General features: G+C 48.8%; 1 protein-coding gene and 1 non-coding gene across 2 annotated transcripts; one reads left to right on the forward strand and one right to left on the reverse strand.

The window, feature by feature from the left end:
• The first annotated feature begins 1015 nt into the window (after positions 1-1015).
• Positions 1016-4384, forward strand: TLE7 (TLE family member 7). Its single transcript, XM_045382550.3, has 9 exons — positions 1016-1323; positions 1438-1460; positions 1607-1665; positions 2005-2220; positions 2327-2568; positions 2785-2926; positions 3073-3226; positions 3605-3678; positions 3990-4384. The coding sequence occupies exons 1-9, from the start codon at positions 1043-1045 to the stop codon at positions 4092-4094; spliced, it is 1296 nt and encodes a 431-aa protein (XP_045238485.2). The 5' UTR covers positions 1016-1042; the 3' UTR covers positions 4095-4384.
• Positions 4385-7408: 3024 nt separating this feature from the next.
• On the reverse strand, positions 7409-7481 carry TRNAM-CAU (transfer RNA methionine (anticodon CAU)). Its single transcript has one exon. It is a non-coding gene; the product is annotated as a tRNA-Met (tRNA).
• Between the last annotated feature and the right edge of the window lie 6722 nt (positions 7482-14203).

A 14203-nucleotide genomic window follows, 5' to 3' on the forward strand; every position in this document is an offset into this window, starting at 1 on the left:
CTGCTTAAATCTTCAAAGCTCTGGTCCCTGACACAGGCCTCAAATAAGTGTACTACCTTCCACTGATTGTTTACCGCTAGCCTTGCACAATGCCGAGTGTTCTACTTGAGTGATTGTAGCCAGTTCTCAGAATTATCCCATAGTGTAGGAAATAGTAATCACCTCCAAGCCAACTTCATCATTAGATAGCCTTGCCCCGTCCAAGTAGGACACCTTATATTCTCATGGTCTCTTGGGGTTTCCTCCAACCCCTCTAGGAGGTGAGAGACACATGGTGTGTGTGGAGTTTCCTGTTGCCTTATATTTTATTTAGCTTAGGCATGAGCCCTCACTGGAAATATGTACAGCCCGATGAAAAGGTGAGTTTGATTTTTTTGAGACAGAGTCTTGCTTTGTTGCCCAGGCTGGAGTGCAGTGGTGCGATCTCACCTCAGTGCAACCTCTGCCTACTGGGTTCAAATGATTCTCCTGCTTCAGCCTCCCAAGTAGCTGGGATTATAGGCATGTGCCACCCGGCCGGCTAATTTTTGTATTTTTAGTAGAGATGGGGTTTCACAATGTTGGCGAAGCTGGTCTCAAACTCCTGACCTTGTGATCTGCCTGCCTCGGCCTCCCAAAAAGCTGGGATTACAGGCGTGAGCCACCGTGCCCAGCCAGTGAGTTTGGTTTTTAAATGACCAGAAATGCAGTCCATGTGCATGAAAGGAAAAACACAATGCCTGGCACTAACATCTCAAAGTGCCTGTGTGACAGTTTCACCCTTAACGTCATTGCCGCCAACACCTAATAGAAAAAGTTAGTTGGCAACCAGTCTTGTGAATCTTTTCATCAAAGGAGCCATTCTCTGCCCCTTCTAAAGAGACCCTACAGAGTACATGTGCATAGCTGCCTCTCCTTTTTTTTCACCTTACAGGGGATCAGGACACATTGGGAACCCGGGATCTGTTTGGCGGGTCTCTTTCTCAAGACCTAGAACCAGGTGGTCCAGGCACCTCACTGATCTAAGAACGTGAGTGGCGAGAAGGAAGAGGCACCGTTCAGAATGCTCGGGGCTGATGGTGAGCCAGAGGAGAGGAGGGATGTACCAGAAAGCTCTGGCGTTTCCTCTCAGCGTGAGCCACAAGTGCAGCACCAACTGGGCAGTCTGTATGGAGTGCCCTGGCAGCCCCCGGGCCCCCCAATACAGCACAGCCCTGCTGATCAAGAGACAAGTGCAGTGACCCAGCAGCAGTGGCACCTCCAGGGCCTGGGTAGATCTGAGCTCCAGGCCGCTGGGCTCCCTGAGGCACAACTAGGAGAAGCAGCAGAGTCCAGCCCAAGCAGGTCTTGCTTGAACACGGCTGGGTGGGGATGGCCAACTGGCCTGGGGAAAGGGGATCCCAGCAGGAAGCTCTGTGGCTCACGCTTTGTCTCCCTCCCTCTCTCTGTGTGTCGTAGCTTCCTGCTGGGTTCTGAGGTTGGTGAGTACCAGTCATGGTGGTGCGTGTGGTCGCCCAAGCTGGGCCCCAGATGGGGGACTGGGAACGGGGGCCTGGTGTCAACAGTGCGGCCTTCTCCCTGAAGCGTGGGACTCTGTGAGCAGGTGGGCATTGCTCTTTCCCTGCAGGCCAGCCTTACTCTTCTTCCCCTCCCAGTGAAGAAGTCCTGTCATTGCTCAGAGCAATTGTAAGTGTCTCATTTTGTTTTGTACTCAGGATCTTTCCTTTCCCACCTACCCCCAATCAAGAAACCATGTGTCTGCACTTCCACTCTCTCTCCCATAGGTAGGGGGGTGTCCTGGGCTTCTGCTGCTTTTGAGCTATGTTCCCTGTTCCCCCATCCTGCGAAGTAGGTGTTCAGCTCACAGTGTCATTTCTTTAAGAGCTGTGACCCTGGGAACCAGGGGTTGGGTGGGTGAATGGGTGGATGGGTGGGTGGTTAAGAATCTAGCTGGAAGACAGGGGTAGGCTGTCCTATTAATGATAGCAGGTCAAGGCCACTGCTACCCACCCTCTCCTTGCCCAGCCCCCCATTCCAGATGAAGTTGTGGTCAGGCAGAAGAGGGCCCCACACGGCTGCTGGAAGGTTGGCACACTCCTCCATGGAAAGAGGGTCTACGCTGTGGCCATCAGCGGCTCAACCCACCACGTGTACACATGTGGCTCCGGCTACATCAGGGTGTGGGATGAGAGTGCGCTGCAGGCGGGAGACAAGGCCCCTCAGGCCCAGCTGGATTTGCAGGTGAGGGGGGTCCAAAGCAGGACTCAGGGAACTCTGACAGGGCCTCTGATTTGAGACCCAGGGTCAGTGCCCTGAGGGGATACCAGTGTGTGAACCCTTCCTACAGGATCCCCAGGACTGTGTTGTCACCTGCAAGCTGTTCCCTGATGAGCAGAGCCTGATCACAGGGGGTGCATCCCAGGCCGTGACTCTCTGGGACCTGGCACCCACCCCCCAGGTCAGGGCACGGCTGACCTCAACGGGCCCCACGTGCTATTCTCTGGCTGTCTCCTCTGATGCCCATATCTGTTTGGCTTGTTTCCATGGATTTGTTGAGATTTGGGATTTGCAGAACCAAATCTTGATCAGGTATGAGCTCCCTCCAGAGCCACTCGGGTGTACCTGGGGGAGGGCTTGCCAGTGAGGCTCACTCTTCCTGTCTTTGCATTAGGGCTCTTGGCATTAGGGCTGGGCGAGTCAGTGTAGAGGATATATCTGGGGTAGTCCTAGGGGCTTCCTGACCCTGAAACTTCCCGGGGGCCCAAACCACTCAGTGACCCTCTGCGTTGTTTTTCCACCCACCAGGAAGCACGAAGTTCCTGTATACGGGTCCCGATGTGTGGACATCACTGGCAATATATTCTGGACAGGAGGTGAAGACACCACCCTGTATTCCTGGGACCTGAGGAACTACCAGAGGCTGCACCAACACGACTTACAGAATGAGGTGCCTGGCTGGCCACCACTGGCAGAATGCCACCTGCAGTGGAGTCATGCATGGAGGCAGGGGTGGGAGTGTGAGCTTGAGAGGTGGGCACAAAGCATGGTGTTGGCAACTTTGAGTGCTGACCTCAAACCTGCTTCCACAAACAGATCCTCAGCATTACCCATGACCCCGGAGAAGAATGGGTATTGGCGGGCTTGAGAACAAGTGATATCGCATTCCTTCACACTCGTCGGAATGAGCAGTTTAAGGCTGTCATGAAAAAATACACCCGCCACCACAGCCTCAAGTTTGCCTCCTGTGGTGAGTAAGAAGCCAGGTGACACCTCTGGGTGTCCGATTGTGAACTTGCTGTCGTCTCTTCTTTCTCTATTCACCCCCCTTTCCTTTTCTGGCTCCCTCCGTAATGGGAGATCCTGCACAGAACGATAGCCCGAAGACGCAGGCAGAATGAAGAGGCATGAACCCAATCCGATGGTTCTGTTGTTCTGTGATAGCCATGATCCTGCGTGTGGTGGGAGGGTGGGGGCAGATAAGGGAATGGCTTGGGTTGTGTGTCTGATTTTCATAGATAGGGAAACTGAGGCAGAGAAAGACTTGCCCTTAGTCTGGTTGGGGACAGTGCTGGAACTAGAATGCAGGATTGGTCTCTGGCCTCTCATCTGTTTGTTCCTTCACCAGGGAGCTATTTTGTGACCGCGATAGATACGCGCCTCAGTGGCTTGGAGGCACCTTCTCTACAAAAGTTGTTTCAGGTACTGAACACAGAGAGATGCCTGAACCCAGGCACTCAGAGCTTATAGCTCCAGGTCCCAGTTGGTTGGATTCCAGTGGGTGTTGGAAAACACCTCTGAGATGGCACCCAGGGCCATTTTACAGAGTAGAGGAAAGAGGACTTCAGATCCTATGAACTCCCAAGTCACCTTGAGCCCTGAGACCTGGCCCTGTCCTCCACCTGAGCCTTAGGTCTACACTGAGCCTTGAAACAGCCCTAAATGAAGCCTCCATGTCTGGCCCAATCTTTGCCCCAAGTGTGATCCCTTTTTTGGCCCTTCCATCCATCTAGATAGAGGAGTCTTCAGGTATCCTGTGCTGTGATGTATCCTCTGACAACCAGTATCTGGTCATGGGCTCCAAGAGCAGTGCCATCGTCTACCAGCTCTTGTATTAAAGGTGGCATGGCATGGTCCTGCCAGTGAAGACCCAGTCTTTGGGCTGGTGTGGCTGTGAGGATGGCATCAGGGTGCTGGACACCTCTAACACCTGCCATCCCCTCTGCTTTAGCTTGGGTGGCAGGTCATTCCTCCCCTCCAATACCCCGCTTTCAGCCCACACTCCCAGACTTTAATCAGATGGCTTGGAGCTTTTTCCTTTGTTATCTTTCTACTACTGATTTCTGGGTTTTGGTGGGAAACTTGAGATCCCTTTGCAATGAATAAAATAGCAAAGCAGAAAGCAAAATGGCCTGGATATGTGTCCCTTTCTTTCAAGTCACAAACTCATTGTGATGGATTGCTTATGCCTTCAGCAAATTCCAGGGTGGGGAAGGAATTTTAGACCAGACTTAATTTTGTTTGTAAACTTTTTTTTTTTTTTTTTAAGTGGGGAATTTTTGGAATCTTAAAGCTCAAGAAATGTAAGACTACGTACCAACTTTCAGACTGTGATAGATAGACCAACAATGCTCAACTCTTGACTCAGGTAAAACTCCTAGAGCTGGTCTAGCCATGTTCTGAGGACAGGTTCCCTTTTTGTGCCTAACTTCAATGACGGAGAAGCTCCTTGCTTCATGCTACTTCACTTTATTTGACTTTTTAAAAGTCTTGATGCTAATTCTGGTGTTTGGTGCTAATCAAAGCTACCTAGCTCACTGTTTCAGGACAGTTTCCTCATGTTTGAAAATGTGACAGTGTAGTAGTATATCTGGGCTTCACTGGGCTGGAAAGGCCCCAGCTCCTGGAAAAAAAGCCATAAGGCCTGCTTTCTAGTCTTCTTCCATCAGCGTCCTCTTTTTGGCTTGGTGTTTGTATAGCTGAGACTGCCAGCTGCCCACTGAAGTTCATGGCTTAGAGTTTTCCCTGGGAGGAAGCTGCAATGCCAAGGGCCAAGTTTGCCATCCTTTGCAACATGTAGGTGTTGTCAGGAACTGAGTTTTTGCCAGTGGATCATGAGTGAATAATATGTGTCAGCTTTGGGCTAGGCCTAAAGAAGTAGGACTGTTCCCTCCAGGGTCTTGTTCCACTTCTACCAGCTCAAGGCAAATGATGTGGAGGCCCCAGGGCATTGCAGAAACACAGGATGCTTCTATCCTAGAAGTATCCTCTGTGCATGAGTCAGACATCGAGATAAGCTGTTCACTTTGGACTATTGCATGGAAGAAAACAAACCCAAAGGAGGTATCACTTGCCATCTGTTAGGATGGCTAGAGTAAAAAAGACAGTAAGAAGTGTTGACAAGGATGTGGAGAGATTGGAATCCTCATGTATTGCTGGTGGGACTGGAAAATGTTGCAGTCACTTTGAAAATGTTTGGAAGTTCTTCAAAATGCTTAACATAGAGTTACCATATGATTCAGTAATTCCACTCCTATGCCCAAGAGAATTAAAAATAAAGACATACAAGTTGGGAGGGTAATAATTGGGAGTGGGAATACAAGAATTTTAAAATGCTTTCTGGAAATAAGATAAGAGTCCTAATAGCAGTGTTGATAAATCAAGGAGTAGCATTGTAATCTCTAGGTTAATTGCTAAAAGAATATTAAACAAGTGTACAGCTTCCAAGCAAAGAGGGAAAATATTGGAATAATATATAATAATAATCCAAAAAAAGAGGAAAAAGGAAAAAAGGAACAAAGAAGAACCTGAAAAGGAAAAGCTTACTGAAATAATAGATTTAAATCCAAATATAGCAGTAATTACATTAAATGTAAGTGGTTTAAATGTTCCTATTAATCTGTAGAGATCATATAACAATTTTAAAAAATCACAACTGTGTTTGAAAGATACATTAAAACATAAGGGCACAGAAAGTACAGCATAATGAAGATACTTTGCACAAATCGAAGAAAGTTGATGTTAATATTAGACAATATAAAACAAAAAATATTTGAGATAAAGGTGAACATTTCATAAGTGTTCAGTTCAGGTTCAATTCATCAGGAAGCACAATTATTTTATTTTTATGTAGTTGTTATTGTAGCCTCAAAATACAAAAAGAAAAATCAACAAATTAAGACAAATTTGTATCTCACAGTGACCAGCAGTTCAAATAGACAAAAAATTTATAAGGGTACAGAAGCTTTGAATAACATGATTAGAAAACTTAGAACAAGGCCTACAACCACTACAGAATACACCCCCACCCCTCCCACACACACAGCATTTACAAACGACCATATACCTGAGCCATAAATTTCAAAGGATTTAAGTTTTACAGAATATATTATTTGACCACAATGCAATTAAGATATAAATAATAAAAACGTAACTAGAATTTTTCTATTTTGGAAATTAATTAATATACTTCTAAATAACTAATAGAGAATAAACTACAAAATAATTAGAAGGTATTGTAATGAAACATACAGAAGGATTCAGCTAGAGATAGAATCAGAGCTTGTCATTTAACCCACCCCCCATCCCCCTCTCCTGGATCTCTTGAGGCTGGGCGCTGACTGCCTGGGTCTTCCTGGCTCTTGGAAGCTGGGTCTGCAGCGAGGGTGGAGACAAGGCCTTTCTCCTAGCCGAGGAAGGTCGGGGGAAAAAGAGATTGGAAGCGGTCTAGGAGACTGTGATTTTCACAGATGTTGCCAGAGGAATTGACTCAATTTAGCTTTCAGCAACGCTTGGTGTCCATTTGCCTACATTCACGCCAACAGTGTGTGTTTTCTCATTTGTGGAGGGTTTTGTTTTGTTTTGTCTTTAAACCCCGGCTGGATTGCAGTGGTGTGATGATAGCTCACTGCCGCTTTGACCTAAGGGATCCTCCCACCTCAGAGGTGCTGGGACTAGAGGTACTTGCCACCACGTCTGGCTATTTTTTAAATTTTTTTCATTTTTATTTTTTGTAGAAACAGGGTCCCATTATGTTGCCCAGGCTGGTCTCTAAATTCCTGGGCTTAAGCTGTTCTCCCATCTTGGCTTTCCAAAGTGTTGGGATTACAGATGTGAGCCAATGCACCTGGCCCCATTTGTGAATTTTAATTCCTGGGAGAGGGGACAATAGCCGTTCCTGTGGCTGTGATCTGAGTTTCTTTTGTTATGAGCGAGATTGACTCATTTGCGAGTTTACATAACAATATATTTACACCGCCCTGTAGCTCAGTACCCTGCTTCTGTACACCTGGCTCTCGGGTGGTGACTCATCCTTACCCTCTGGTACCTGACTGGCACACCTACTCTTTTCCCGTGGTCCAAAGTGCTTTGCTTCTAGAACCTTCTAGCTGCTTCTAAGCATCTTTGCTGCCATCGTACACAGCAAAACAGCTGCCCTCTCTGAGGCTCGAACTCAGGACCTTCAGATTATGAGACTGACGCGCTGCCCACTGCGCTAAGAGGGCGGCCTTTACCTGCATAACGTTTCTACCTTCTATAATAAAACGCCTGCAGCCCCTTGCACTCACAGAGTCGCCCCTGCAAGGTCGGCCTCTGCAGGGAGCAGCCCCTGGTCTCACCCTGGGCTTGTGCGCACACCTGGGGACACGTGGGTGGGAAGGTAGCTCTTGCAGCCACGGAGCGGCCTGGGCTCAGGGAACGAGCCCCGCGCAGGGAAGAAAGCTGCCTGCCGGTCGCAGCTTCGTGGGGACTAGGACCCGAGACACCACAGCTCACCGAGAGGCAGTGAGGCCCAGCGGTGTGTATGGGATACCCGGCGGGCAGACTCTGGGCACGGCCAGGTGGGGACAAGCTCCGAGGTGTGACCAGGCCGGGGTGCAGGGGAAGCGGAGGACGAGCGCCTGGGTCTGGTGCAAGCGGCGGGGGTGGTGAGGACTGGCGAGCATGGGAGAGGAGGCTGCAAGGGGTGACCCCAGTAGGGGTCTTCAGTCTCCAGGGCGACGGCCGCTTGATTGGGCTGGAGAGGGGCTCGCGTGGCTGCCAAATGCAGGGTCCCAGGGTGGACTGAGGCTGGAGCGTGCGACGTCAGCCGCGGTTGGCGTCAGGGGCGACCCCGGAGCAAGGGGTGGGTAGGGCCCTGGGGAGCAGGAGGGCATGGCAGACGGGCAGGAGGGCGGAGAAGGGGTATGGGGTGTGAAATCTCCAAGCCCAGGCCCTGAAGTCGGGGTGGGGCGAGGTGGAAGCAGGGAGGGAAGGTTCCAGAAGATTCTTGGACGTGAATTCAGTCGGCAAATGGAGGGAAGAAGTTATGGTTGCCTTGGACTTGCCGATTCTTTTTTTTTTTTTTTTTTTTTTTTTTTGCATCCCGCGCTTTTCTTTTTCTCTCTTATTTTTCAAATACTCTTGCTTCCTGGTTACACATAGGGGCCTCTCATTTTGAAGGGCAGCAGAGTCGCACTGCTCCCTCAGAGCAGGGCTCTCCAATTTATTGTCACATGAAAAGATGACAGGAATAAAGGGTGCGGGGAGGGATGGGCGAGTGGATAGGTGGGTGGAGGGAACTCTCCCCATCTCAAGATTCCCTCCTCACTCTTTCAGGGAAATTACTGGCTCAGGGAGTCTTTACCCCATCCCATTGCCCAAAAACCATCCTGGGTAAGATGACGACGTTGAACTTGCCGGCTTACTCATTCTCTAAGCCCTTGTGACATTTTTGCTTGTTTTCACCAGATAACCAATCATATATTTCAATACCTGATAGGACTAGTCTCTTCTACCCCCAACCCCCAACGCACACACCTGCTCTTCTGTTCGGGTTTCGGTGCTCCTTTGGGAACTGGTTTCGGGTGATTTCTTGCACAGTGGTCACTCTGATTCTTCCTTCTCTGATCTCCTAGGGCACGTGGTGACTAGCACATCCCAGGGTTTGAGGGGGTTCTCAGTTGTTCTCTGTGTGTCAGTCCTATCTTCTCCATTAGGGTGGGACCTCTGCAATCCACAGACAGGATCTGAGCCACCACTGGGCGGGCCACATTCCACGTGCCCAGAGGTATGGGGAAAGGGGGGCTCTGGATCCCACCCTCAAGTTGCCCTCTGCTGGTGTCTCCATTCCAGGTTCAGCGCAGGAGGGAGAGTGTGAAGGGAGGAAAGCACTGCCCGGAGTCTGTGTCCTGGGTGTGGTTCTCTCTGCCACCAGCCAGCCTTGAATTTGGGGCTCCCCTCCTGTTCATCTTGGGGTCATACACACACTGCCCTGGGGAGCGGATGGACAGGCAGCATCCCCAGTAGGGGTGGTTCCCAGGTGCTCTGAAAAGCTGCTCAGCCAGAGAAGCTATAGAGGGAAGGAATGTAGTTAGTTCTAGCAATCCCTTTAAACACATTTTTCAAGATGTCAGTGCTCCTAACCTTGAGTGGCTTCCCCCAGCCTTTGGGGAAATATTCCACAGGGCCCTGCAAGGACAAGGCCAGCCCATACTCTCCCACCTGGATGAAACAGGCCATGCACTTCCACGGACCCGTGCAAACCTTCCTGCCATCCTCCCACTTACCCAGTTCTACTCCAGCATTCGTGGTCCACAAAACCCTTCCTTCTGGGTTCCCCTTGCCACAGTGGCCTAGAACTAGCAGGGAATGTTCTTTCTCTGCTACTTCTTTGTGCCTTTCCTCTTTCCCTGAGCTGACTTCTCTTTCATAGGGGCAGAGGCTGGTATGGAGTTTTCTGAATCCCTTGCAGCATGTATGCAGGAAGAAGGTTTTGCGTATTGATTTGTGAAATGTCGAGATTGTAGACAGTTCTATGTAGGAAGCAGAGATCTGAGCGTTCAGTGTTAGGGGTGGGTGTGTGAGGCTGGGTGTGTGGTGAGAACAGGAGACATGGACAATGCCAGGGGCAGGGGTGGCTGTGAGATGAGGCTGGCATGATCAACGGGGAGGGGGGAAGCAGTGGAAGATTGGAAGGAGTCGGCCATTGGAGCAGCCCCAGGACTTTGGTGCGCAGGGAGGGAGGAGTGGAGGGGAGGCAGCAGCACCAAAGACCAGTGAGAAAGGCACCGGCCATGCCTTCTCTGTCTCCCCAGGCATTTCTTACTGTCTTCTTTATGCCTGAAACCGTTCACCTTTCACACTCAGCTCAGAGATGATCCCAACTGTGAGGAGACCCCTCACTTCTTTGGCTGACATTTGTGTGTTTGTTTTTAGACAGAGTCTTGCTTTGTTGTCCAGGATGGAGTGCAGTGGCATGATCTCAGCTCACTACAACCTCCGCCTCCCGGGTTCAAGTGGTTCTTGTGCCTCAGCCTCCTGAGGAGCTGGGATTACAGGCATGTGCTACCACCCCCGGCTAATTTTTGTATTTTTAGTAGAGATGGGGTTTCACCACATTGGCCACGCTGGTCTCAAAGTCCTGACCTCAAGTGGTCTTCCCACCTTGGCCTCCCAAAGTGCTGGGATTAGAGGTGGCCCTTGTGCCTGTCTTTGGCTGGCATTTGGTCCTTTCCCTGGCCTATCCCAGCTCTCTGCTCACCAGATTGTGCATCTGAGACATCCAAGAAGTCATAACTTTTGTGAGGATAGACAGTGCCATCCACTCAGGTTTTGTCTCTACTGTATCCATCCCAGTGTCTCTGACATGGAAAGCCATCTCTCTCTAGGTGGTTTTTTTTTTTTTTTTTTTTTTTTTTTTTTTTTGGTTTGAGAGACAGGCTCTCAAGCTCTGTCACCCAGGCTGGAGTGCAGCAGGGTAATCACTGTTCACGGCAGGCTTCAACTCCTGGCCTTAAGCAATCCTCAGTCTTGAAATCCTGGCCTCAAGCAGTCCTCAGCCTTGAACTCTTGGCCTCAAGCAATCCTCCTGCCTCAGTCTCTGGAGTAGTTGGAACTACAGGTGCACACCACCACACCTGGGTAGTTAAAAACAATTTTTTTTTTTTTTTTTGTAGAGACAGGGGGTCTCAAAGTGCTGAGATTACAGGCATGAGCCATGGCACTCGACCCTTTCTTTCTTCTTTTTTGTTAGGGACTTCCTGGAACTTGAATCTATAGGTCTTGAGACAGTCAATAATTTCAGTTATGCAGTGAGAGGAAAAATTCCCTTGTGTATACAGGGCCCCTGATATGACTTCACCAACAGGGTCCTGAAGATTCCACAGTGGGGCGCTAGTAAGAGAGGAGCGCAATGCAGTGGCTCACGCCTGTAGTCCCAGCACTTTGGGAGACCAAGGCAGGAGGATTGCTTGAGCCCAGGAGTTTGAGACCAGCCTGGGCAACAAAGTGAAACCCCCATCTCTACAAAAAAAAAAAAAAAAAAAAGATTAGCTGGGTGTGGTGTCATGCACGATGCACGTGTCATCCCAGCTACTTGGGAGGCTGAGGCAGGAGGATCACTTGTGCCCAGGAGTTTGAGGCAGCAGTGAGCTAAGATCATGCCACTGCACTCGTGCTTGAGTGACAGAGACCCTGTTTCAAAAAATAAAGGCTGGGCGCGGTGGCTCATACCTGTAATCCCAGCACTTTGGGAGGCCGAGGCGGGCAGCTCACCTGAGGTCAGGAGTTCGAGATCAGTCTGGCCCACATGGTGAAACCCGTCTCTACTAAAAGTACAGAGGAATTAGCTGGATGTGGTGGCACGTGCCTGTAATCCCAGCTACTCAGGAGGCCGAGGCGGGAGAATCACTTGAACCCAGGAGGCGGAGGTTGCAGTGAGCCGAGATGGTGCCACTGCACTCTAGCCTGGGCGATAAAATAAAATAATAAAATAAAGTAAATAAAAAAGAAGAAGAAAGGAGAACCTCCTGGGGCAGGTCACTAAATCCACCACCACGCAGAGTGAAGCTGCCCAGGGCCTCTGGTAGGGCTGTCTGCAATTTCCGGCCCTTCCTCCAGGGGGAAGCCTTGCATTGCATCTTACACCCCAAGATATGACCGTGGATGCAAAGGGCGCTGCGTAGGAGACCTGGACTGGCTGTGTGACTTTGAGAATGTCTCTTCCCTCTCTGGGCTTGTTTCTTCTCTATGAAATGATGGGGTTAGTCCTGGAAACAACTGTGCGCAGTTGCTGGAGTGATCTATTCATCCCCAGGTCTGCCATGCTTGGCTGTGAGACCTTCGACAAGTATCTTAACCTCTCTGTTCCCATAAAATGGTGATCATACCTGAATCTATTTCATGGGCTGCTGAAGGGAGGTTATATTATAGAGTGGACAGAAGGTGCCTAGCACGGGAAGGCAGTGGCTGATTACTGATTGTCACTGATCACTGACTTGCGGCCACTTAGAGCTGGAGGATCTCTCCTGGCCTGGCTGAGCCCTCTCTCCTCACCACCTGGTATGGAGTGGGTCCACTTATTCTCAAGACACTCTGCTATGAAGTAGGAGCGGCTTCCAGAGCTGCCAGATTTCAGGCCCGTTATATTCCCCTGGTTCCCACTGGGATAACTGAGGAATGCCTGCTACTCACCCACAAAAAAGGATTTATTTACAGTGTAATTAATTCATCATACATTTCTTTTCTTTGAAGTGAACATAACCTCAAGATTTTATTGTCTTCATAATAAAACAAAAGATAAATTTAGAACTGAATCACTTGGCCTTTTCTCTTCTTATCTCCTCCCAGTTCAAGATGCTGGCATGTCCTCATAGCCAGCATTGTCTTAGATCTGCAGCTGGGCTCAGCGCTCAAGCCTTGGCACCATCTCCTTTGTAGTTTTAGCCTTTTTCTGGAAAATCAGCTTACAGAAATCAATGGCGTTGATATACACAAACAATACTTAGGTTAGAGGACTTAAGAAAAGCCCATGTATAATAGCAACAAAGAAGATTAAATAGAGATAAACTTAAATGTGCAAAATCTATAAAAGGAAAATTTTACAACACTTCTGGAAGGCGCAAAAGCGTGTGGAGTGGGAAGACATCCCTTGTTTTTGGCTATCACAACTCATGATCAAGATGCCCATTCCCTCCAAGTTGATTTATAAATTGAATGCCATTCTTATAAAAATACTAACAAGCTTTGTTTCATGGAGTTGGTAAGTTGATACTAAAGTTTCTATGGAAAATAAACATGCTGGAATAGCCAGGGAAAAACTGACACAAAGTGGGGGCCTAGCCCTATGGGCTATTAAAACAAACTATAAAGCCTCTGTAATTAGAACAGTGTGGCATTGGCCACATGAACAGGCAGACAGACCAATGGAATAGGAAAGAAAGTACAGAATAGACCTAAGTACAAATGGGAATTTAGTATACGATAAAGGTGGCATGTCAAATCTCAGAGGCAGTGATGGACTTTTTATATTTATTTATTTATATTTTTTATTTATTGAGGTGGAGTCTCACTCTGCCACCCAGGCTGGAGTGCATTGGCGCGATCTCGGCTCACTGTAACCTCCACCTGCTGGGCTTAAGCAATTCTCATGCCTCAGCCTCCTGAGTACTCAGCCCAAGATTGCCGCTCTGCTTCCTGTCATGATGCCACGTTCCCCGCGCATACACAGCATCCTTGCCCTTCTTGTTCTGTGCCACTTTGTGGGGTTGGTGCTTGCCACACTTCTTACAGCTCTGTCCTGGGGAACTGCAGCTGCAGCAGGGCGGACGATCAGGGGGCTGTTGTTCTGTGGGAGGGATGGCGGAAGCCTCTGGTGCAGAGGGTGAGTTAAGCACACTCCACAGTGCATGGTAGGCCATGATCAGGGGGTCTCTGTGAGGTCCCCCTCTTGTTTTATTGCCTTTGAATGAGATTTCTCACTCCTAGGCCTCCCTCTCCCACTGCAGGCATCATTCTGCTTTGTCTTGGGTGCCTTTAGAAAAATGCTCTAACAAAGCACTGTGGCTGTTTTGTGTGTAGGCACTTTTAATTCACATAGATGGTATCATCCTGCCATTTCTTCTCCTCCTTCCTTTCTCAATCAATGCTACGTTTTAAGGTATGACCTTCCTTTCTACGGTCTTAAAACTTACTGAGATTTCCCAAAGAGCTTCTGTTTATGTGGGCTAATGCTATTGATGTTTACTGCATTAGAAATGGAAAGAAGACACTTAAAAGAATTTGTCTGAAAATAGCAGTGATGGACTCATTGCACGTTAATGTAAGTAACATTTTGGCATTATTATGAAAATTGTTTTGACCTTGTAGAATTCATGTGCTAGTTAAGTGTCAGTTTGTTTTAGAATGTGAAAGGGCACCGTGAAGGACAAAATTTGGAAAGTGAATTTTATTCATGTTGTTTTATAAT

This window comes from Macaca fascicularis, chromosome 20 (assembly GCF_037993035.2).
Source record: "Macaca fascicularis isolate 582-1 chromosome 20, T2T-MFA8v1.1".
NCBI lineage: Eukaryota > Metazoa > Chordata > Mammalia > Primates > Cercopithecidae > Macaca > Macaca fascicularis.